Source organism: Euprymna scolopes, chromosome 4 (genome assembly GCF_053919585.1).
Source record: "Euprymna scolopes isolate OS-2025 chromosome 4, ASM5391958v1, whole genome shotgun sequence".
NCBI lineage: Eukaryota > Metazoa > Mollusca > Cephalopoda > Sepiida > Sepiolidae > Euprymna > Euprymna scolopes.
The window spans coordinates 63,217,949-63,244,285 of NC_136485.1; the positions used below are offsets into that span (position 1 = coordinate 63,217,949).

The 26,337-nt window shown below is 32.3% G+C and overlaps 1 protein-coding gene across 3 annotated transcripts; it reads left to right on the plus strand.

Moving 5' to 3' along the window:
- On the plus strand, positions 1 to 25,003 carry LOC145267985 (phosphatidylinositol N-acetylglucosaminyltransferase subunit P-like). Of its 3 annotated transcripts, XM_080123341.1 has the most exons (6): positions 176 to 231; positions 1,257 to 1,497; positions 3,089 to 3,223; positions 4,894 to 4,966; positions 19,176 to 19,294; positions 24,844 to 25,003. In XM_080123341.1, the coding sequence occupies exons 3-6, from the start codon at positions 3,121 to 3,123 to the stop codon at positions 24,942 to 24,944; spliced, it is 396 nt and encodes a 131-aa protein (XP_079979467.1). In that variant the 5' UTR covers positions 176 to 231; positions 1,257 to 1,497; positions 3,089 to 3,120; the 3' UTR covers positions 24,945 to 25,003. The 3 variants fall into 3 exon arrangements, with proteins under 3 accessions (XP_079979468.1, XP_079979467.1, XP_079979469.1); XM_080123342.1 differs by lacking the exon at positions 1,257 to 1,497 and having other exon boundaries at positions 1 to 231; XM_080123343.1 differs by lacking the exon at positions 1,257 to 1,497 and having other exon boundaries at positions 186 to 477.
- The last annotated feature ends 1,334 nt before the right edge of the window (positions 25,004 to 26,337 follow it).

Genomic DNA, 26,337 nt, shown 5'->3' on the forward strand with positions numbered 1-26,337 from the left:
ATGTCAAATAAATATATGGGAAATAAATAAATACCAACAATTGCAAGTTGTTTGTACACTGGCACAGTTTTTGACGATAAACGGAATAATTTACGGTTTGAAAGTTAACTTATTTAAAATATTTTCGTGCAGTTTTTTTTCTAGTACACTTTTGCATGTTACACCGACCACCGCTAGTAGACACCGGTGTAAACAGTAATTTAATTATGACATCAGATAAGTAAACCGAGTGTGAGTTTTATCTCTTTTATTTATCTAATTTAAATTTGTTTGTTCACCATTGTGTACATATTAAATTTTTTGTTGCAGTCTGATGAGTTTCACACAGAAATCCGTCTCGTACTGTAGTTGAGTACTACTAACATTGGATATCCAAATGATTGATTTGGTACTTAAAAAGTCAATTCTAGGTATTCTTGTGGAAATGGCCGAAGCAGTTTGCAATTTGAAACCCTTTTTTTTTTTTTTTAAAAAAAGGTAAATATTACTTTAGGCTACAACAGAACATCGACCACTCTAATTAAAAAAAAATTTTTTTTAGGGGTATTCGAGGTCGTTGACAACGAATCTGATAATCAAACCCGTCGCAGATTTACCATTTGCATGGTATGACCCCCTGGACCTTGGGACTATTTTGCGCCATTTCACCACCTTCAGTAGTGTTTTTGCGTTCGCGTACGAACGGGCGTAGTGAAGTGACTTATCACATCGCGCAGGAATCTCTAAGCGGCCATTTGACATAAGAAAGTTAAAAAAAAAAAAAAAAAAAAAAATATATATATATATATATATATATATATATATAGATAAAAGTGGTTCCTTTTTTTTTTTTTTTTGTCTTACGTAGTTTTTAATGCATTTTAATTGATCTAAAAAATAAAGTTTTCATGAGCGGTTTACAAAAACATAAGCACCAAACATTTTTATGCTTTTCGTTCTTTTTTTTTGGGGGGGGGGAGTCAATTATAGAACTTTTGTAGCTTAACAGGTGCTTCTGTAGTTTAATTAACCGTTTTTTTTTTTTGTAAGTAATGCGCTGACATTTACCGATTAGAATACCATTTAACATTTTTAGAAGATTTTACTGTTTAAAGCGGGGGTGGTGTGGTGTTGGGGCGCGCGCCCCAACACCACCCTCGCCTCATGTAAACATCCATCCATCCATCCATGGCCTTTGAGCCTCTGGAGGGGCATAGGCCATCTACAACTTTTGTAGATGCTTTTATAGCAAGGGGTTCTTTTTTTTTTTTTTACAGGACGAGGGTGCTGGTCCCACGCCTAACCTTCCCAGAAGGTACATACAGCGCCTAGCCTTCCCAAATGGTCACCCATCTGGTACTGGCCAAGCTCAGTGTTGCTTAACTTCAGTGATCTGGCGCGAACCGGTGTGTCAACATGAGTGTGCCATAGTTCGTGTAAGCATCATGTAAGAAAAACTGAAGGTGGTGAAATGGCGCAAAATAGTCCCAAGATCTAGGGGTTCATACCATGCAAACGGTAAATTTGTGACGGGTTTGATTATCAGATTTGTTGTCAGTGACCTTGAATATCCCTAAAAAAAAAAATTAGAGTGGTCAGTGTTATATTGTAGCGTAAGGTAATATTTACAAAAAAAATATATAAAAGAGGCAGACGACACTAAGCATTCACAGCACTTTAAAAAAAGTTGAAAAAAAAATACCATATTAAGATAAGGAATGAAGGTACAGAATAGTTAACAAAGGGATAAAACCAAATTGGCAATTCAGAAGTATAGGCAACTCTAAGTGCGACCGTACTGGTGTCCGATAAAAACCTAGCCCCAATGTGAAAATATTCCGATTACTGAACTGAACTTCCTGTTTTAGTCTAAAATAAATCTGTCAAATATATTAAATTAAATAGATAAAAAGAAAAACGTATTCAAAAGTTTCACATATTTTCTTTCATGTTAATTTGCTTATTTATTTTAAACTAAAAAAGGAGTCCAGTTTGGTAATTGGAACATTTTCACATCGAGGCTAGGTTTTTACCTTACACTGGTACGATCACACTTAGAGTTGCCTATGTTTCTGAATCACCACTGCAGTTTAGTGGCTTGAATAGACAATAGAGTCTGATGAAAAATTGTGTGCATGAAATAAAATAGCTATGTTTTTATTTTATTTTTTTCTTAAAGATTATGACATGAACCTTTTGAAGTTAAAATCTGTTTAGTATGATGAAAGATGACGAAAAACACTTTCTAAATGAGTAAATGTACTAGTATAACCGACATATTTACAAAATGGAATCATGATATGCCACCATCTTGGAGATACTAATACAAACATCAGACAAGTGAGCTTTATATATATATATATATATATATATATATATATATATATATATATATATACATACATACACACACACACACACACACACACACACACACACACTATTTATAGGAAAAATATGATTAGTCAATTATATTTCATCCTTTATTTATACCAATCCTTTAATTTATGAAGCTCAATATAACTACAGAACATATACAAATGAATGACAATAATGTCATATATATGTCTTATTTGTAGTATTCCATATTTTACTGGGTTTATATAATTCAGTAATCGTTTATGTACCAATAAATTTTAAGCCAAAAAGAGATGACTTAAACTGTAAGCTACAAAATTATCATATTTCATAATTGGGCATTCATATATTGTTTTAACAAAAACTAAGACTTAAAAGAATGGGTTGATAGCAACAAATAGTGTATTTCATTATTAGTTACAATTGTTTCAAGACCATTTGGACAAATCCAAACATTATTTCGTTTGAAAAATTTCACAAGAACAGCCTTTCTTCAGACTTTTCAATAAAAAAAACACTTTTACAATAAAACATTATGGAAAACATTTCCCTTATAAGGAAAAGAAAACAAGCTCTATCGCATCCTTGCAATATATATATATATATAAGGAATGCTATTCGAAAATTTGGTATAAACATGTTGAAAACCACTGTTTTATGTTAATAGACTTTGTTAATAATCAACATATTTATCATTAGTTTTATAAGTTTTCAGGATGTGTAAAGTTTTCCTTTTTCATTTTCATAACAGGAAAAGCCAAATAGATTTTTGGTGAAATTTTGATGATCAAGAAAATGCCACCTCAACCCGAACACACACCGTTTCCATCACCAGAGAGAGCAATTTATGGATTTGTTCTGTATCTTGGATCATTTATATGTCTTGGTAAGAAATGTTTTCTATCAAAACTAGGTAGGCATGATTGTTATACAAAAGCCAATCTATATATCTATAAAAGTGAAATTGTCTGTGTGTCCATTTCCCTACCAAATTACTCTGTCAATTTTCAGTCAACAGACTCGAGATTTGACATACGAGATATTGAGATTTGGGAAAATCTTTTTAATCAGTTTTCGACCACAAATTTGGCTGTTAAGAGGTTAAAGTTCAACGATTTAACCTTTGAAAACACTACCAGACTCCTCTGCCAATTTTGGGTCTAAACACTTGAAATTTTAAATGTAGGTTCATTGGACATGGATCAAACGTTTTAACTTAATTTGAGCCCAAAACAATAAATGTTAAGGGGTAAAAATTAGGGTAAAAATTTAAAAAAATTTGACTTCTCAGCCAATTTTTGGTCTAAACATTTGAAATTTTACATAAAGGGTATTCAGACATAGGGCAAGCTTTCTAATCGGTTTTTGGCTGAAAATTTGGCTGTCAAGGAGTCAAACTTTAAAAGATTTGACTTTGTGTTCTCTAGCAAACCATTCAGACAATTTTGGGTGTAAACATTTGAAAGTTTATTTAAAGGGTATTCAGACATGCAGCAAGCTTTTTAATCAGTTTTTGGATGAAAACTTAGCTTCCAAGAGGTCAAAGTTGAAAAAGTTGACCTTTGCAAAGTACTGATGGATTAGTGGAATGCATTTGTGAAACAATCTTCCTATATGAAAATATAAGTTGATAAAAATGGAATTAATTAATATCTCACTCAATAAATCTTAGGCCTAACTTATAAAGCAACCACTTTAAGGGAAAATTTGACTTTATTTATCAACATGGACATCTTCTACACTGATTTTAACACTTCTTGAAAGATTCTATGCCTTTTTTGTACAACGATTTGTCCTTGGCCTGAAAATACACCTCAGTTTCTGTTATTACTTTTTCATTGTAGATAAATTTCTTTCCTGGAGCATTGTATTGAGGTCTGCAAGCAACTAGTAGTCACTAATGAAAGCAATCTGAAATGCAATTTATCTAGTTTTGTCATTATTGGTGATCAACTTGTGGCATGGTGAAAGAAGATTTATTTTCATCTTCATTTGTGGTCTTTTTTTTGTGATTTCTTCTTTCAAACTCACCAATAATGCAAAATATTATTGAACCAAGTAAAGAATAGATACCCTGTACGGAAGACGAATACTGGCATTCATTTCAAGTGACACCGGTTGTTTGACTTTGACATTGCCGTTGGTTGTTTGTAAACACGTCAAATAACAAACATGGTCGAATGTTCGCAAGCAAGATTTAAAAAAAATATATTTACAAAAATTTTTAAGATTTAAAAAATATATATATATTTACAAAACATTTTTTTTAATATTAAATATTTACAAAACTTTTAAGGATTAAAAAAAAAAATTTTTTTCTAATTACACAAAACTTTTTAATGTAAGTAATAAAACGGACGTATGTAAACAAAATATATTTAAATAAATGCGTGTCTTTCTGTGCATTTTTAAAATATATTTACAGAACTTTTTAATCAATCCTCATCTTAAGACTTCAGAAATGTAAGGCTCTTTACTATTGAAACCAATTATCTTTTAAGAGTTATAATTGTATTCGACAATAGTTCATTTTCTTTATTGTTTTTCTCTTTTCAGTTTTGTACATATGTTGGGCCTTCATACCTGACCCTTGGCTACATTCAGTCGGATTCACTTATTATCCACAAAAGTAAGCTGTTTATTTTTAATTCCTCTGAAAAATTACCATTTATTTGTGAACAAATCTATAACAAATAACCCTATTTCAGTTTAATTTGATTTTCATATGATTTTTTACTTATGTTAATCAAATAACAGAAGAGGTAAGATGGAAAGCGTCTTCTTAGTAACAGCTTTTTCTTTCTTTCGGCAATTAAATAATTTGACTGTAACATTTTTTTTAATTATTAATATGTAAGAAAATTGTTGTGGTCTTGTTTAGGGGATCACAATATTAAGGCAAAAGAGTCCTGGTGTTCACTACAAGTGGTTAAACAACGTGTGGGCTATCTGGTTGACAGCAGAAATGTTTGAGTGCCAGACAAATCCATGCTATCATAGATATAGGAGTGTTAACTCTCTCAGAACACCCTCCTCTGAAGATTTATTTCCTTGAGATATAGTTTTTCTTTCTCGGGTTGACCTCCAAGGAGTCTGTCAGTTTCCTTTTTCTGCCGGAACAACATATTTCAGTACGAGTTTGAGGGGATTCCAGGTCAAATGCGTCATACAGTAGGTCTAATGTTTATTCTGGCAGAGTTTCACTTAACTCATTCGAAGTGCATTTGCATATCTGGTTCAAGTGTTTCTTATGCGTGAAAAATCGTTGCTTTCAGCTTCTTTCTTTATATCATCCAGAGAAATGGGAAGTTCTTTCACAGTGTTGCATAGGATCGAACTATAATCTCTCTCTGATCGTAGTGATGCAATCACCGAGTTTTTCTTTAAGTAGTTCACCATTTCTTGGTATTAACCGGGATAGCCCATCTGCGTGTCCCAACTTATTTGACAGAAGTAACTCCATATCAAAGTTGTAATTTAGTAGGATTGTTCTCCATCTTGTATGTGTAGGCAACATTTTCTTCGAGCCAAAAATAGAGATCTTAGACGCACTGATTCCATTTGCATTTCGATGATAATGTCTATGATGGGTTGTAATGGGTCAGGAATAGTTCTGATGTGGACACTTTTTTTAGCTTTCATTTCATGGTCTAGTTCTAAACCTTGTCCTGCCTAAGTAATTCATTTAAAGGTACACGCAATGTGTACATATAAGGAATTAAGGCTTGATAGTAATTGGCTAAGCCTAAAAAACTTTGTAGTGTTGTCATGCCATGTGGCTCAGGCATATTTTTTATTGCTATGGGCCTTTCTTGATTAGGCTGTCTACCATTCCTATCTATGATCTGCCCTAGGTATTTTATTTGGTTGAGGAAAAATTCACGTTTGGTGTCTTTAAGTGTGAAGCCGTGCTCGTTTATCTTTTCGAACACCTGAAAAATGTGTTTTCTATGTTGCTCTATAGATTCGCTTTTCATTAGAATATCGTCCCAGTATCCAATTGAAAAATCAAGGCCACTCAATGACGATTATCTGTTGAAAGAGTGCTGGTGATCCTGAAAACAAAACTATTGAACTTAATTAATCCCTTGTGAATGGTAATGCACAAAAGTTTTGAGCTTTCTTCTTCAACAGGAATCTGTAGGTACGCTTCACTCAGATCTAATTTTAAGAATATTTTCCTCCATTTACTTTCATAAAAACTTCCTCGGGGCTGGGGAGCAAGTAATGATTATCCTTAAGTGCTGCATTTTACCCAGTCGAGAAGTCTGCACACACTCTGATATCCTTTTATATTTTTTTTTACATGCACAGTAGGGGGAGTCCATTTGCAATCAAAATTCTTGGTGTGACAAGTCTGTCCAGTTCTACATCAGTCTTTTGTATAAAGGCAAACTGTACGCTGCGTTTCCTTTTGAAGACTAGGGTGGCATCATCTTATAACTTGAACTTCACCTCCATTTTTGTACAGCAGCTTAGTTTGTCTGAAAAAACATTGGAGAGTGACTCATTCAGATCTTTCTTTAGTTTTTTTAGCTTCGGCTGTAAGGTTGTCTACTTTTTGACAAAAATCGCTAATGGGTGAGTCCAAGAGTTCACATTTTTTAATCCAGTCTGTCCCAAAAAAGTTATTAGTATTTTTTAATACAAGCATCTTGAGATTCAGTATTTTTCCCTTCAACGTTATGTTAGTGGTAAACTCACCTCCAACTCTCATTCTTTCCAGTTATTGAACAAGCAACTTTCTTGGTTCTCATCATCTTCGGTTTTCAGATTTTGCACCAAGTATGGTTGTTTATGATGGACAAATCTGAACCACTGTTTAACATTCTTGTCCTCAATTTTTACTGTTACGCACTTCTGTACATTTTCATTCTCTGCTTGAGTCCTCGTTGTTTTTACATAGCTCCTGCAAAGTCCTTTTGCTCTGCAATGTGAGGCTTCATGTCCATTGCATCTGCACCGATCTCATTTCCGGGACCAGTATTACAATGCTTCTGCCAGTGGAGTTCTCCGCATCCTTGGCATGGGTAATGGTGTAACTCAGGCTTCTTTTGGGATTTTTTCAGAGGGTTATATTTGGCTTTTTGCTTGACTGTTTTGAGAGTAAGATTTTTTGTTACTTTGTACCTTTCTAATGTGTGCTACACCTGCCTCTTCTATATTTTTGGAGTCTTGCTTCTCTGAGATTATTCTTTGGCATTCATAAGCCAATTGTTGAAGATTTGTATTTAGTTCCTTTTCCACTAAGCCTTGAATGAAAATCAGGACCTTAAAATTGTCAGCCGTCAATTAGTATAGTTCGAAGTCATCACAGTGTCTATTTATGACTGAAACAAATGTGGTGTAATCTTGGTCTCATGGAATAAGCTAATTTTTAGACAGTATAATCGTGACCATCGTCGTAGATGGCCTGTCAGCTGAAAAATGACGTCATCGCCATAGGTCCTAGCAAGCAAGATAAGTGGAACACAGACTGTTGATAATGAGCAGACATTTTTTACAGAAAGCATTAGAAAACTTCAAAATTGGATTAAAAAAGATAAACATGATACTTTGTACTGAAACTCATCCAATATTAATAATAAAAATATTAATAATAAAAAACGAATTGAAAGGAAGACAAGTTGTTAAAAAGTTTAAACAGAAAAGGAATACGATTTGATTTGTATGAAACTGATGTTTATTCAATAGAAATAAATAAAAATGAACAATAAATATTTTTAAAATAAAAAAAACAATATTTTAAAAATCAACACTGAAAAGCAAACGATAAATTAGTTTAACTGAAATACGAACAATAAATTAGTTTAACTGAAAAACAAACAATAAATTGGTTTAACTGAAAAACGAACAATAAATTAGTTTAACTGAAAAACGAACAATAAATTGGTTTAACTGAAAAGTGAACAATAAATTGGTTTAACTGAATAAGAAACAATAAATTAGTTTAACTGAAAAACGAACAATAAATTGGTTTAACTGAAAAGTGAACAATAAATTGGTTTAACTGAAAAGTGAACAATAAATTGGTTTAACTGAATAACAAACAATAAATTAGTTTAACTGAAAAGTGAACAATAAATTGGTTTAACTGAAAACGAACAATAAATTGGTTTAACTGAAAAACGAACAATAAATTAGTTTAACTGAAAAACGAACAATAAATTGGTTTAACTGAAAAGTGAACAATAAATTGGTTTAACTGAATAAGAAACAATAAATTAGTTTAACTGAAAAACGAACAATAAATTGGTTTAACTGTAAAACGAACAATAAATTGGTTTAACTGAAAAGTGAACAATAAATTGGTTTAACTGAAAAGTGAACAATAAATTGGTTTAACTGAAAAGTGAACAATAAATTGGTTTAACTGAAAAATGAACAATAAATTGGTTTAACTGAAAAGTGAACAATAAATTGGTTTAACTGAAAAGTGAACAATAAATTGGTTTAACTGAAAAATGAACAATAAATTGGTTTAACTGAAAAACGAACAATAAATTGGTTTAACTGAAAAGTGAACAATAAATTGGTTTAACTGAAAAACGAACAATAAATTAGTTTAACTGAAAAGTGAACAATAAATTGGTTTAACTGAAAAACGAACAATAAATTGGTTTAACTGAAAAGTGAACAATAAATTGGTTTAACTGAAAAACGAACAATAAATTGGTTTAACTGAAAAACGAACAATAAATTGGTTTAACTGAAAAACGAACAATAAATTGGTTTAACTGAAAAACGAACAATAAATTGGTTTAACTGAAAACGAACAATAAATTGGTTTAACTGAAAAACGAACAATAAATTAGTTTAACTGAAAAATGAACAATAAATTGGTTTAACTGAAAAGTGAACAATAAATTAGTTTAACTGAATAAGAAACAATAAATTGGTTTAACTGAAAAACGAACAATAAATTGGTTTAACTGAAAAGTGAACAATAAATTGGTTTAACTGAATAACAAACAATAAATTAGTTTAACTGAAAAACGAACAATAAATTGGTTTAACTGAAAAACGAACAATAAATTGGTTTAACTGAATAACAAACAATAAATTAGTTTAACTGAATTACGAAGAATAAATTAGTTTAACTGAATAACGAACAATTAGTTTAACTGAATAGCGAACAATAAGTTAAAAATTTAATTCAAACAAATGTTAGTATAAACAAAGTTACTAAGGCAGAAATATTTCAAACATTGAATATTAAAACTTTTCAAAAATCTGTTGTAGAATTTAATTAAAAGTTTGAATTTTTCTTTTTCTGATATTTTTTTAACTAATATTTTCATTCTCTTTGCGACAAAAATTGTTTATAAGGGAATTTGATGAACTCCATATCAGCATTTTTTTAATTTGCTGAATAGTGTGACTCTCATCACAACAGTCAACATGAAATAATCGATTTTGATCAGCCAAAATATTTAAAGTTATGTACATGGCTAATTTTCTCTGATGAATCGAATGTAAAAAAGAATTGCATTTTGTAAGTTTGTTTATAACTATATATAATTATATAAGACAAAATTATTAGTTATATCATTTGGGTATAGCAGAGAACCTCTGTTAATACCCTGAAAGTAGCTGTTTAATTTAGCTATTTCTTCAACAGCCTCTCCCGGATATTAAATTTTTGCAGCTATTGCATTTCAGTTTTTAAGTACTTATTTTCATTGATTAACATCATCTTCTGTTACATCTATGTTAAATTTATAAACATGTAACTCTTGCTCCCTTGTCATTTCATCCCAGTTAGTTTCTTTTAAATTTTTCAATTCAATAGTTTGATTATTAATTGGTAAGCTCAATTTTAAAACTGACAACATTCTGATTTTTTTTTTTCACATTCATACACCTGATGTATCGATATATTATACTGATCTCCACTAAGTTGTCGATACTGGCCAAACCTTGCCTCAAAGTTATCTGTCTGAAACTTCCCTGGTAATATATACACCATGTTCAGTACATTTATACAATATTTAGTCAATTCTAAAATTGCGTAAGTAGTATGGTGCAAATCAGTATATGTTTCCTTTGTTAACTTACCAGTTCTTCCAGGAATGCTATTCCAAGTTTCTAACCAGTCACAGAACACATTTAGGAAACTATAATTATCACTATTTAATGTAAGTGGATTAGCATATTTATTACGAAGTCGACAACCTTTATATGGTGTTTTCACATTCAGTATTGTCCACCAAATATAAAATATTTGAATGTATTCTGCGATTTCTGCATAATTTGGCAAGCATTTCTGTTTTCCTAAGGTTAGCAAACCTTGAATAGTATATTTGTTGAAAATTTGCAAAACCAAATTAACATTTTGCCTTTCAAAAGTAGTTGGAGAAAGAGCTTTTGAAGTCAACTTATAGCAATATTTCACAAGTGATTGAGATTCTAGGGCATAAAGTTTATGTAAACTAGAAAATGGAGCACTTTGGATGTTATCTAATTCATGATTTCCATTATAACAAAACTTTGGGAACATCATGCATTTACGTTCATCTTTTTGGCCAAACCAATTGTTTCTAATGCATTTTAATATATGCACTGATTTGAATAAGAAGAAAAGAGGGCTAGACGTTCTAACTGGATGGGGATATACAATTGAAAGCTTTGATGGGCTACAAAAGAAAGACATCGCTTTTTTATTTATTGCATTATTATCTGTTATAACAGATAATACCTTAAACCCTATATCTTCTAAGCCAATTATTACACGTTTTATTATGTCAAATAAGTTCTCAGCTAGAAGACATTTAGTTGGCATAACATGCACAACATCCTTATATTGTGAGAATACACTGCTAAGCATAAAAGCAAATGCACTTGTGGCAAGTTCATTGCTGTTGCTAGCCAAGCCAACAATATTACCACCTTTATAATCAAGATAAGGTTTGAGACGTATTTCATCAACAAGTAAAGATACTGTGATGTCATTCTGCATTAGTAACTTGAACTTACTTTTAATATATATGAGAAAATTGTTATCGTGTTGTTCAATGACAGGATTCATAGAAGTTGATAAGGTTAATCTTTGAATGGTTGAATAGCATGGTAAAATTACATTTTTAGTGTCTCTTAACAGTCTGTACCCTCTAGGGGAGCAGTTATATAATAAGGAAGAAAATACCATCATTTCACTTGAATAATTAACCTTATTTATTGCCATTATGTTAATTTTTTCATATATGAACTTAATGGCATTAAAATATTTAAATGATTCATCTTGCACTAATTGCAAAAATGATAAGATTAATTTTAATAAAGAACTTATATTAGAAGTTTTCATTTCCTGTTCTTCGATGTCCATTTTTTTCATGTTTTCCATCAAAATCTGCAGAGTATTTTCCTCTGATACATGTTTAGGAATTATATACTCTCCTATAGCACTCATTTCCACATCACTACAGAATACTCTAACGGCCAAGTCCGGTTCAATCACCATAGACATTTTTATTTTTGGGCATGGGCATCTCTTTATATGACATATAATGATGGTATTGTTTTGCCTAATAGAAGTCCAATAATTTTTATCTATAAACGTTAATTTTTTTTCTAAATCATCAATATTATGGAAAGTTTTACGTTTCCGTAATTCTAACTCGTCAGCAACACTTTCACATAATGCACGCTTAAGAGCAGAATTTTCTAAACGCATTTTCTTTGCGTTAGGAGACTCTCTAAAAGTGGTTGATGATGATAAATAGGAGGGACAGTTCGGTAATATTCGAGGAATAGCACCATCATTAAGATAGGGATTTTTTAATTTAACACTAATTGTCTTTCCAGTCCTTTCATTAAATGCTGATGCCACTCACTGTATGTCTTCAGATCGAAAATGAAGTTCACATACTTAAAGAAATAATTTAAAAGAAAATCGTACCATGTTTGACTTAATACAAAAAAAAAAGAAGAAAATTACATGACAAAAAAACGATAAAATAAAAAATAAGGTAAATGTGCAGAATTAGTCCACCCTCGAAAAATCCTTTTTAATTACCACTTTTATAGGTTTTCGGGGGTGCTGAAAACGAAATTACGTTTAAAATTATGGCAAACTAGTAGTTTCCAGGATATAAAGAGATTTTAGTTAAAAAAAAAAGGGGGGGGGATAAACCTAAAACGACCACCCACTTTATGGCCATTTTTTTTTTTTTTTTTTACATGGGCAAGGAGCAATTTTTTTAAAAATTACATTTTCGCCTCAAACAATGCGAAGTGCCTCTTTGATGTAGGAATGAACACAACTAAACATAAAATGAGCACCTACAGTTGACCCCCTCTCCCCGACAAAAATTCTGTTTACACTTTTTGAAAGGGGGTGCTCATTTTACATTAAACTGTGTTCATTGTATGTTGACTCCCAACCTCCAACATAAAGGTGACCATACTCATTTTTGTTCGCTTTTATTTGTTAAAAAGAAAGCGCTCTAAAAAAAAAACGATGGCCATAAAGTGGGTGCTCATTTTACGTTAAATTTTTATAGAAAAGTGATTCCCCATTTTTTAAAACTAACATTTCTTCATATATTGGAAACTACTCGTTTGCCATAATTTTAAACGTTATTTTCGTTTACAGTGCCACTAGCAGTATCAGAATTTTGGGGGAATTTTTGACAACCCTAACACAAAACTGCGAATAACATATACAAAACTCGTAATTTCTCCATTTAAAGTTGGCTGTTTATTATCTTTATGGAATATACTTCCAAAATAAACTATTAAAATTGTTTAAAAAATAATAGAAATATTATTTTTTTATTGTCGGCATTTTGTAACCACTTTTTTAAATAAAAAATAATATTTCTATTATTTTTTTTAAACAATTTTAATAGTTTATTTTAGAAGTATAATCTCCAAAATTCTGACACCTACAGGGCCACAACATTTACCACAAATAATTATTAATAAGCTTTTGGGATAACAAAAACGGTCATAAACTTAAAAAAAAAGTTTAATCTATTTCACGCTGATATAATATTGCACAGTAAAATAGTTGAACTAAAAAGATAAATGATTTTTCTTATTTAGAATTATTTAAACAAGGAATTCCGTTTTTACGATATCGCTTTTATTAAATTGTTAGGTGAAAGTACATAATATTTTCACCATACTCCCCATTTTAAATAAGTTTCTAAATAATAATTTATTTCAGCACATAACTTAAATTACATGTAAAATTCATTTTTTATATACATACTTTCATTTTTATTTTAAAATACGTTCTAAAAAAATAAATAAATAAAAATAAAAAAAGGTGCGTTTTTTTTTTTTTTTTTTAAATATCTCAAACATTTTAACACTTACTCTGCTATATTTAAATATAAAGTAAAATCCTTTCTTTTTATTGCATTAATCCACTGGTAAATTATTTCCTTTTTTTTAGAGATGAAAACACGGTAACTTTGGTTTGATCCATGTTCATAGTTACCTCGGCATTTTGGAACTATACTTCTCAACGGCATGTTTAAATTTATTTAACCCTCCAAAACTTTAAACCAACTTCTGGTTTAGTCATGAGACACATGACCAAATTTCAACAGACCGATGTTCATGACGTCACCAGACTAAATTATAGTTGTTGCTAGGCCATCATATTACGGTAGCCACTGTATAATTCCATTAAAGATTTCACTGTCTCATTGAAAGATAGTTTGCTCGTCTGTTTAAGGATGACGTAGTCCACAAACTTATTATGTTCCACATCTCCCAATTTTTTTTTTTACATGGTAGTCACCACTTACCAAGGCCCGGAAGCCATGCGGGGACAAGGGTTATTGCGTGTACAGTAATCAATGGGATAGTATCATAGTAATCGTTAGTATTGTAGATTTGATAAAGTGGGCGGTTCATCAGGAATTTGTTTATGTTGGACTTGAAGACATTCAAGTTGTAGTCAGGTGGGAAACAGGCAAACGGAAGAGAGTTCCACAGGCTTGCATTTCTGAGAAAGAAGCTTTGTTCATAGAATCTACGTTTTAGTTTTGGCACAGATAAAGAGTGGGGAAAATTTTTGACAGTAGTTTCAGCTAGATGGGTGTTTATCATGAAAGATTGGCGAGGGGGGACCAGAGATTGAAGCTCAGATGAGCACTTGCCATGGAAGTAATGATAAAACAAAGATAGGCTCGCAACGTCTGGTTGCAGGAAAGAGAAAAGGGCATCCCCCACTAAGCCACGAAGTCTATTTTGTACTCTGTCAAAGCAGGATAGGCTGTTTTTAGCAGCTCCCGCCCATATGTGGCAGCAGTACTTCATCCTTGGACGTACTTGGTTTTTATATAGATAGAGAATTGCATCAGCAGTGAGATATCTTCTGGAGAGGTAGAAGGATCCTACCATTTTTCCAGCGACCTTGGCAACAGACTTGATGTACGTGTTCCATTTCAGGTCAGGAGTAAAGGTCAAGCCCAGAAGCTTTTAAAAACATGGAGCTTCCCCTAGATGAGAGCCATCCATTTCAATTGATGCCAGATAGGGATCAGAGCATTGATGATGTAAAGATAAGAGCTTGGTTTTAGATGCATTAAAAGTAACCAGCCACCTCTTCCCCCACTGTACCATGTGCTCTAGATCAGAGGAGAGAGAATCAGAGAGAACTTTGTCATTTACGGCCTTAGATGTGTTGTCATAGATGGTTGTGTCATCAGCATAGATGTCAATGAATTATTTACGTATGTGTTTTGGGAGATCATTGATATAGATCAGGAAGAGGGTTGGGCCCAGGATGGACCCCTGAGGGACTCCAGCATTAATACTGAGGGCCTCTGATTTCTGCCCATCAACCATTACTCTTATGAGCCTATCAGAGAGAAATGATTTAATGATTGAGAAAACATTTCAAGTTATACCATAGCTGGAAATCTTGTGAAGTAGGCCCTTATGCCATACCTTATCAAAGGCCTTTGATGTGTCAAGAGTAATTGCCCTAGAAAGGAAGCCTTTGTCGAGAGATTCAGTAATCCTATGAGATATAACCCTTAGCACATCTGCTGTAGATCTGGCAGAACGGAAACCGTATTGCATATCACTAAGAAGGTTATTTCTGCTGAGGTGGTTGACTACTTCTCTATTTAAAATGGATTCACAGGAAACATTGGTCTGTAATGAGAGAGAGATGACTTATCACCTGAATTCTTAAATACAGGGCATACTGATGAGGTTTTCCAGAGTGTTGGGAAGCACTTCTCCTTAAGGCAACACTTTAACAGTTTTGTAAGTATGGGGGCAAGTTCTGTTGAAGCTTTTTCAATACTACAATTGGAATGCTGTCAGGGCCAGTTGCTTTACTGGAATCAAGGTTTTTGATTAGCTTGGCGACATCACGCACAGATATTTGTATGTTGCATAGCGTGTTGTGTGTTATAGGAGGAAATATGGGGAGTTGATGGCCTTCGTCGCTAGGGTAGAATTAGCTTCAAAGTTCTTGGCAAATTGTTTGGCCTTGTCTGATGCTGATGAGATGACCCCAGGTCTACTGATGACAGCCGGGATAGAACACACGCTTCTGTTCAGGATCCTGTTTGCTATTTGCCAAAACTGGTGGGAACCAAACCGTTGCTCAGCTACTTTGGATTTAATGGACTGAGCTTATAGCTCTCTTGCATTTTTTATTACTCTTTTACAGTGGTTGCTGGCAGTCCTGAAAGCAGCTTTAGTCTCAGTAGATCTATTATGTTGATAGCTATGGAAAAAGTGATTTCTGTGCGCGATGGCAGCAGCACATTCTGGGGAGAACCATGGCTGGCTGTTAGGTTTTTGTTGGAATTTTTTGGATTTTGCCATAAAAGATGAACTTTCATCTGCTTGTTTTATGACTTGCAATTAATCCTGAATACGTCACCAAATCTGCAAAAATGGGCTTCAGAAGTCCACTCCACTTCAGGACGATAGTGAAATGTTTCTAATGCTGACCACATCGTGGTTTGGGAAAAAACGTTCTGGTCTGACTCATTGCTGTCTTTCTTTGCTATTTAGTTAATAGTTCAAATTTTTTCTTTGCTTGAGTCTGTATTTTCAATATTTTTTCTTTCCTCTTCTCTTTCTCTTTTTTCCACTTTTTTCTCTTCTTTCTTCTTCTCTTTCTGCTTCTCTTCTTTTCTTTCTCTTCTTTCTTTTCTTTCTCTTTCTCTGCTTCTCTTTGTTTCTGTAATTCTAAAGTCTGCTGTAAACGTATCATTTCAACTAGTTGCCTTAAAAGTTCTTCCGTTTTGAAAAATAAATAGACTCACAAGACAAATCTGTGTCTAAGAAATGCTCAACAGAAAAACCGCAACTTTACAGAGAAGATATGCCAAATTAATATTCACAAAGAAAAAAAGTCACGTACATGTGTTTTTAACAGGAAAAACGTCCAGTTTTCCCCAGAGAACAAAAGACAATTGAGAATTTATTTTAAGTTTCTCGAGAAGAAAAAAATATGAAGGATTTTGAGTCCAGAAGAATTTGGAATAATAAAACAAATTGAAATCTCTTTTTGTAGCAAAAATCCAGTTGAGTATTCACGTTATCGTCCTGAATTCTCGTAATGGAGTGAATGCAGTTTTGATCCTTCGTAGAGTTGATATACTTTTTTTTTTCTTTTCTCATAGTTTTACCAAGAAAACGAAAATGATGCAGACTATAGAAGGAGAAATTTTTAGGTCACAGTAATACAGTTTTTTTTTCAAATATATACTGTAAAAAGAAAATAGCTCCTTGCAAAGAGGAAAAATTAAGATATTTGCACAAGCAAAAGTCGGCCAGTCTGCAAGAAAAAGCTAGTTTCTTTTCTTTTTTTTTCATTTGTGTGCTTAAAACCACTTTCAACAAACAGTCCAAAAATAAAAGCTTTTGGATAAAGAAAAAAAATTCTAGGGCAATAAAAATATCTTATTTCAAATGTGAAAACTTTGTATGACTTGCACAAACCAAAAGTTAGAAATGAATTAGGTCAATTCTTGAGCAATAGACAGTGTTGCAGATTGTTTTTCTACTCACGGCTTTTTGAAAAATAAACTTTTCCAAGGTGAGATTGTTTTTCATCGTTGAAAAAAACTTTGTGGAACCAATCTTTACTTTTTCAAAAACAGAAGTTGGTCGTTTATCGAAAGGAGATCCTTGTGAGTCCTTTTTCGAATCCATATGTTGTAAATGTGGCGGTCCTATTAAAGGGGTCACATTATTAAGGTGAAAGAGTCCTAGTGTTGACTACGAGCAGTTAAACTCGTGTGTTCTCTGCTCGACGGCAAAAATGTAGTGCCAGAATAATCCATACTATCATAGATATAAGGGTGTTAATTACCCCAGAACAAGAATCAAACTCATTTTATATTTTTATTGCAAAGAATCAAATTTATTTTTATAATTGGAATGACTTTTTTTTTTAGTTTGTAAACATTTTTGATACTTTTACAGAATTTGAACCAGACTATCTTTTCTAACACTAACTTATTCCTAAACTAACCTCAAATGTATATACATAGAAATAATAATAATAATAATAATAATAATATATATATATATATATATATATATATATATATATATATATATATATATATATAGTCTTGGAAGTTTTTTAATCTTGAAGACTATATAAAAAATTATTTTAAATTTTTTAGTCCTTTGTCATAAAATTATTTTACCAGTAATTCATTTAATCTCCTGCAATTGCTAAATCAACTTGCTTTCTTGAATTCACAATAGTTTTCAGGGATCAGCAGTTGTTTACCATGAAACACTGTTTTGGGGATTTAAAAACAAAAGAGTATATTAAACTATGGCTCCACATACCTCTCCATCAGACAAAAATAAATAAGATCTATAAACTAATGCTAAAAATTGATTTTCTTATCAATGTTGCACTAAAACAATCTTGTTCATAAATGCCTTTTTTAAAAATTTCAGACAGAACAATAGTTACACTTTCATAGCAAACAAAATCTCTATTTAAAAATTCAAATTTATTTTTTGAAAACATCTTTTTATAATCAAAGTTTTTTTCTTTTATTTTGTTTAAATAATCCCTTGAAATCGTAAAGTTTGATCGATACACAAATAATCAACAAAATCATATTTAAACACTAGAAACACTCATACTATGATACAAAGATAAAAAGTCATATAACAAAACTTATAGAGGATGTGCGCATAATTGTACAATAAATTTTTAATATAATTGTTAATAATTGAATTTATACAGCGTATTAATGCTAAACTAGTATAGGTAAATGCCTAAAAATTAAGCGTAAACTGTTTTTACAAGGTAGTCACCACTTATCAAGACCCGAAGATAAGTGGTTACTATTCTAAGATAAGGGTTATTGAATGGCGTGAATTGGGTAGAATTTAGGTTAATTAAGGGGATGCCTAATCAAGAACTTGTTTACTCTGAACTTGAAGGCTACCATTTTGTAGTCATCTGAATAGCATGCTAGTGGAACAGAGTTCCACACGTGAGAAGTTCTAGGAAAGAAACTTTGTTCATGGAATCTGCATTTAGAATTAGGCACAGATAGAAAGTGAGGAAAATTGTTGATAGTGGTTGTAGCTAGATGAGTATTTTTTTTGTGAAAGTTTGGCAAGGGGAAGAACTGTAGATTGGAGCTCAGACGAGCACTTGCCATGAAAATGACGACAGAGCAGAGGCTCGCAATGAGGTTCCAGGAAAGGGAAAAGGAGATCGTCTACAAGGTTTCGAAGCCGGTTTTGAACTCTATCAAGGTAAGGTAGGGCGCACCGAGCAACTTCTGGCCAGCTGTGGTGACAGTATTCCATAATGCTAAAATTTAAAAAAAAAATTGTATTAATGTGAAATATTTTTGTTTAAATTTTCATTTCAGATACTGGGCTGTGGCTTTACCTGCATATGTAATTGTTTTGGTGTTGCTTGGTTATTTCACGTATATCGCATCCGTTTTCATCAACACTCCAAGCTTGGATTCTTTGAGTATTATCACAGGTAATAATGGAAGCAAAACAATCTCAAGTAATTTGTAAGATTAAGAAATGAATACAATTCATAATTATTATCTTTTAAATAAATATTTATTCAAAATCAGCTTCACAGTTGAGGTCCCTAAATGCCGGAAAGTGTTCTACTCCAATAGTTTCTTCCCTCGTAAGGTAGACTTTGAAATTCCTTTCCTGCTACCTACTTTTCTAACTGTACTGATATGCAGAAGTTTAGATGTAACGTAAACCAACATCTTCTTAATCTTTCCTAGGCATGGTCCCAAATAGTAGCACCTTACGTTCAAGTAGTAATATGCCTTGTTAGGGGTGAACATGATAAAAAAAAAACTTAGTTTCGATGATATAATATCATCTTCAGGCATAGAAGCAGTTTTTGTTTTTTCTTTTTCCTCTTTAACTAGCCTGGGTGCCTGGCGTTGCACGGATGTTTGAAGGTGTGTGTTGAGGAAAAAAAAAAAAAAATGGTAACAGGCAGGCTCAAACGCGTGATGCGAAGGCGGAAAAAAAAGTGAAAGAAAATGTGACGTCTTACCGCTACTCCATTATGCGACCAGAAGTCTAAAGCGTTCAAATTTAACGTAGTCAAGATGACTTGCAGAAATGACATTGCTTTTAAACTTCCCACGAAAGCAAATTAGACACAAGGTCGTTTTTAATGTGGGGGGGAAAACCAGCTCCCCCCAAGAAGGGGGCACTCTGGCAGTATCCAAATAAATAGTAATTTTCTCAGTATGAAGTATGAAGGGTTTCCCCTACATTGATCAAGGATCAATTACAGAACAGATACTACTTGGCCCGAGGACCAAGCGGTTGCATTCGAATAATTTTGCTTTATTTATATGAAAAAGACAAACAAACATCCGACATGATGGCACGGTGGGAATTTTGTTTCATTTGATCAAAAAAAGATAGACCAGATGTCCGTTTGCGATTCTGAGATATTGTGATCTGGGAAGTATGCGGAACCCTCTCGCCCTCATTTTGCTTTTTATATATTAGATGGCATGGTGTTACCAAAAAAAGTAAAGTCCCTATAATCCTCAATGGTGATTTTGAAAATCTCTTATGCAAGCCATCATGATGGTTCTGATTAGAAAATTACTGTTGAAAATCATATGGACTTTTCTAATGACACAATGCCACAAGGAAGGAAAAACAAAAAAACACAAACTTTCTATGCCGTAAGATGACATTAAATCATCGAAACTAAATTGATTTTAAATAAATATTTAAATTTGAAAACTAAAAAAAGAAAAACATGCAATGCACTATAATTTTGTATTAAATGAAAAGTCATTTTTGAAATTATTATTTTCTTCCTTTTTAAAAAAAATAAAAATTTAATAAAGGGAAAATTTAACATGAATCGTGTCATTACATTTCAACCACTTGGACCCACACGTTGTCTGGTACCTCGTCGCAAAGGAACAAACAAACAAAAAAAAAAGAAATAAATAAAAATCCGACTCTGCATTTTTTAAGTGCAAATGAAATGCTTTTATTTGTGTTTTTCCAATCTTTTCATGCACACACGTTTTACAATGCTCTGCCATATAACATGCACTTTTAAAAAGTCTCTCTCCCTGCCACCGGCCATAGTCAGCGCTTTCTCGCCCTTGACTTCATACACCCATCTTCCCTGGCACACACTTTGCTCCTGGCCTTTGCTCAACTATGTGCTGTCTTTTTTTCTGCCTTTTTTTTTTCTCCTCCTTCCCATGACGTCAGTGCACTCACACTAGCTTAATTTGCATATATGCTAAGACGGCTGCTGCTGCTAATATTTTTGCTAAATACACGTCGTTCTCCTGAATTTTCATCAGCTGCTACTGATTTTCTCACATGCATGCCATATGTGCTATGTTACAAAAACACAAACTGTTTCTATGCCTGTAGATGATCATTGAAACTAAATTGATTTTAAATAAATATTTAAATTTAAAAAATAAAAAAAACAAGTAATGCTGTATAATTTTTTATTAAATGAAAAATCGTTTTTCAAATTATTTTCTTCCTCTTTTTTTAAAAAAAATAAACTATCAAGTTGACAAGAAAGTTCTTGCGGTTTTTAACTTTTAAATTTAAATGAACATATCTTGGCTCAATTAAAACTTTATTGATCGAAATAAACACTATCAGAATCAACATGCTTTAGCCAAAAAAAGAGAAGTGTATTTATGCTAGTAACGTAAAAATCTTGCGTTTTTGTGACAATGAAGTCGCTGAAAACATTTTGGATATCACTTAGGTTTTTGAAGCAGAAAGTTGTCGGGATGCTTGAAAAAATGGTAGTCGGTAGCTGATAAGTCTGGAGAGTACGGCAGATGAGGCAGAGTTTGGTAGGCCAATTTAAACAACTTCTGCAGGGTCGGTTTAGCAACGTGCAGTTGGAAATTACCGTGGACAAGAATTGGGCCTTTTCTGTTGACTAATGCTGGGTGTTGTTGTCGAAGTTTCTGATGCATTTCATCCATTTGTTGACAGTGAAATGGTTTCACCTGCATTCAAAAAACTGTAATAGACCAGATCGGTCGCAAACCATCAAACAGTCAGCATGATCTTGTTTTGGTGCAACTCTGGCTTTGTGAAGTGTCGTGGAGTGTTGGCTTCTACCCACTGAGCATCGCCAGTTGTCATAAAGAACCTACTTTTCATCACAAGTCACAACCTGGTCGAGAAACAGGTCATTCTTGTTGTGTAAAAGAAGGAAAGATGACACTTCATAACAGCATTTCCTTTGGTTGTCGTTCCATTTGTGAGGCATCCATTTATCGTTTTTTTTGTCTTTGCAATCTCTCTCAAGTGGTTGGAAATTGTCGTATACAATATGTCTAATTCAGAAGCAATTTATCAAACAGTTGTATGTGGACTAAGGCTTTTAATTGATCAACATTTGATGGCAAACAAAATTTTTTAAACCACCATTGTGGTATGCGTTTATTAGTGGTTCCTGGGCCAAACCTTTGTTGATATTGCAAGCTGTTTTAGCAATTATTTGACCTTGGTTGAATTTAAAGGAGAAAATTGTGTAAATTTGCTTTTTTTTTCCAGTTTGTATTCAACGTTCTGAAAAGAAGACAATTGTTTTAAAGCAATTGTAATTTTAATGATGAGATAGTGAAAAGCACTCTTAAAAATGATATATAAAGTAAAGGTATTATAACAAAAACTTATTTCAAAATACATCATTTGAAATCAAAATTAAAAATTCTCCAAGAACCTTCTTTTCAACCTAATAAAAATAAAATATAATTAAAAAATTGTACAGCATTAATTTATAAAATTTTCAACTTTAACCTTGTGAAATAATACTTTCAAAAGACGTGACTAACTCCTGTTAAATAAATATTTATTTAAGAAAAAACATTCTTTATTGTATTGATTTCTGAAGCTTACAAATTCCAATTTAAATTTACATAATGCTTACATCTAGGGAAAAATAATCTCTAATTCACGATTTCAAGGTTTTAGATTTTGTACGAAGGCTGAAATATACTTTCTTCTTTTGTTGATATATTAACAACTCTTACTTCATTTTTTTTTCTTTTAGATTTTTTATTAAAATTTATTTCTTTACAAAATTTCATAAACTAGCAAAAATATGCTCCCTGGTCGTATATTTTTGTTAGTATATGTGATAAACATTTGGATTCTTCAGATTATTGTTCTCATTTTCGCGTTTCAGTCTTTGAATTTTTTGTCTGGAAGTAGGAAGTAAATGGAAAAATACGTAAAGCTGAGGGATCAATGTTTGGGGGAAAGGTTGAGAATGGTGTTCTAAACTGAGACAATTTTTAATTTGGTTCAATTTGGACTCTTTTTAGAGAGTTGGGTTTTCCTCACATCAAAAACCGTGTTTAACTCTACCCTTGTGGAGGAGGCAAGGAAGTAAGAACAGCAAAGTAATGGTCAAATTGACTATTACTTGGTGAAATGACAGACTGACTTATCTCCCGTTTTACGTCTATCAATGGCGACTTGAAAAAATATGATAAAACTGACTTATATATTTAATTCAAACTCTACTTGATAATTTTTCCTAATTTTTTATATAGATATTTACTTTTGCCTGATATGTATGCATATTAAAGAGTTTGCTTGTTTATTTGGACGTTTTAAGAGAAGGAAGTTATTAGGAAGTATAAATAGGTGTTTAATCATTTAATAAAATATTTCATAGCATTTTTTGGTTTTCTAATATTTTCAAATTAATCATTTGCAAATATGATTTTAATCTGTACATTTTTATGAACAAGCACCAAATTTATATATATATATATATATATATATATATGAAAAAAAAAACAAACAAACAAAAAAAAAACCCTGAACAAAACCAGATTGTTTTGATCCAAGTGTTGTATATTATTTCTTCTGTTTAAGACAAGTATTAGGTGGAAATTATTTTCTGGATATCATTTAATTCATTGGCAGATCCTTGCAATCATCAGTGATTATAACAAGATGTTTATCTTCAGAATATATGCACTTCATTATTACATTTTAGGAAACATATATATATATATATATATATATATATATATATATATGTTTCCTAAAATGTAATAATGAAGTGCATATATTCTGAAGATAAATATCTAAATAAATATATATATATTATTGATGGGACCATTCCAGTATTTTTCCCTATTCCGATACAATTACTGATTCCGATTCTTTATAAATCTCTAAATATTTAACTATAAAGCTGTAATTTTCCCCGATTTTTGTAAAAACCACATGTTAAATATGAAGATATTTTCCTAAGCGTAAAATTACACTTGTGGAGGATGATCTATAGATTTTAGTTTTACTCGTATTTTAAAATCAATAAATATTTATTATTTTATTATTACCAGCAATGGAAGATTTTTCTTTAAACAAAATAAAATAAAAAAAGACAAAAGAATCGTTTTGGCATCGGAAAATAGGCACCAATTTTTCCGATTTTGATACCCCCAAATTTGTCGATTTTTCCGATTCCCAATTCCGATTCTCATTAATCGTCACAACACTAATATATATATATATATATATATATATATATATATATATATATATATATATATATATATATATATATATATATATAGAGAGAGAGAGAGAGAGTAACTTAGTGGAGGTTTTTTATCACAAACTTACATATTATGTCTATTGTTCTCTGTTTCAAAATGATGGTCTTAATTCACTGCCCTTTTTTTCAAATTTCAGTTCAAAACCACTGATATATCTATGAAAGGAGAAAAAAAAATGGTTTGTTTTTGCCAGAAGCCAAACGTTATAGGATGTCTGCTGCATTAAACAGTGCAGCATTTTAAAAAAGTTGTTTTGGCAGCCGACTTTGGTTTGTTTCTCTGAAAGTTGAAATATTTTTTAATTGTTGTAAACTCTGTCTGGTTCAGACTAAGTGGGAGGATGTAGTTTGCTTCAAGCATTATGTGTAGTGTGTAAACAAGTATTTGAAGCCTATGGCAATGCAATTTGTTGGAAAATCACTGTTGGATGTTTATAAAAATATTTATTTTTGTTTTTCAGATGAATATGCATTGCCGCAAGATGACATGCCTCTTCCAGTGGATGCGATCCCTCCTCTCTATGATATTCATGTCTCACAGGTTACAAGACAACTCTACTGAAAAATAATTGAAGCGATTTTTTTTTTAGCATTTGTAAATAAAAGCTATTATTTTGTTAACATGTCATTTGTTAAATTTTGTAACAAAACGGTAATATGAGTAATGATTTTGTAGCCCATCTGGTCATCGCAACTTTTTATCAACCAATTCCTGTTCTCAGAGCTAAAATACTTTTATAATAGAAAAGGATGGTCTCACAAGTATATATTTCCATGTCAGTAGGAAGGGGAGAGACATTTTTTAATTGTCTTGTGCACAGCTGTAGTCTCGTCCCTTTTCCCCTAAAGACTTTAGAAAACACCTATTTTCTACTTGTTTTTATTTTGTTACTCCCTCCCCTATTTCTGTTAATCTTAAAACTAAACAGAAACTCTATAAGCAAAGTGTTTTTTTCCAAGAACTACCCATCTGTGCAACACAATACAATGGGTGTGCTTCCCAGCTGTCTATAACAGTCATCTTCAAGTCCAATGTTAACAAATTCTTGTTGGGCTATCTCCTTAAATAATCACAGCACTACCGGATCACAGAAGTTAAGCAACGTTGAGCCTGGCCAGTACCAGATGGGTGACCATTTGGGAAGGCGAGGCATTGTATATACTGCAAGGTAAAATACCAGGTTGGGAAACTGGTATGATCTATCCTTCTTTTGAGGGTAAATGGACCTCTCTTAAGCCGTGGTAGGCAATCCATCTAGTGATAGCGTCACAAAAAATACCCTTGATAGCCCTAACAAAGCATCAAGTATTCAGCTATGGACAAGATTTGAATTACACTATAAACACGTTTAGTGAGTTCAATCTCAGCTGCGGTCGCATGTTACGTTTTTTAAATAATCAAATTGCCCAGTCTCAACCATTATTACTAATCCCCATAGCGTTTTCACACCACCCGCCTCACAGACCCATTAACCCTTATTCTGGAGTGACCTTTGAACCTTGGTAAACAGTGAGTTGTTAGTACATAAAAACACAGCTGTTAGTCAACTTGTGTACATTAGTTTACATTGTTGCTCAAATGAAGATAAAAAACCTCCTGGGTAACGGTGGGTATTGTAGACGCAGCTAATGTAAATATATATATATATATATATATATATAGACTGGCCATGTTAAACTTAGCTGATTACATTTCTCATTTTCTCGCAAATGATTTACATAAATATTTATGCCATCTTGCCTCGTTTATCATTCGTGTTCTTAGGCGGTAAAGTAAACTTGAGCCTGGGTGCTTCTGAATCGGGCGGGAGGATCTCAAAAGGAGAATTTGTCATGTTAGCAGAATGGGGTAATCATCTGATCAACAGCTCTAGTCTGGTCTCTTCCTGAGTTGTTAGGGGTTTTACATGGTTGAGGAAACTTTAGTCATTTGACCACAGCCATAAAGGAGATGG

Bases quoted from the DNA above. Each gene is read 5' to 3' on its own strand.
- LOC145267985 (XM_080123342.1), top strand. From the start codon at position 3,121: ATGATCAAGAAAATGCCACCTCAACCCGAACACACACCGTTTCCATCA. The intron at 3,224-4,893 runs GTAAGAAATGTT...TTCTCTTTTCAG, and splicing joins TGGATCATTTATATGTCTTG to TTTTGTACATATGTTGGGCC. The intron at 19,295-24,843 runs GTAATAATGGAA...TTTGTTTTTCAG, and splicing joins TTCTTTGAGTATTATCACAG to ATGAATATGCATTGCCGCAA.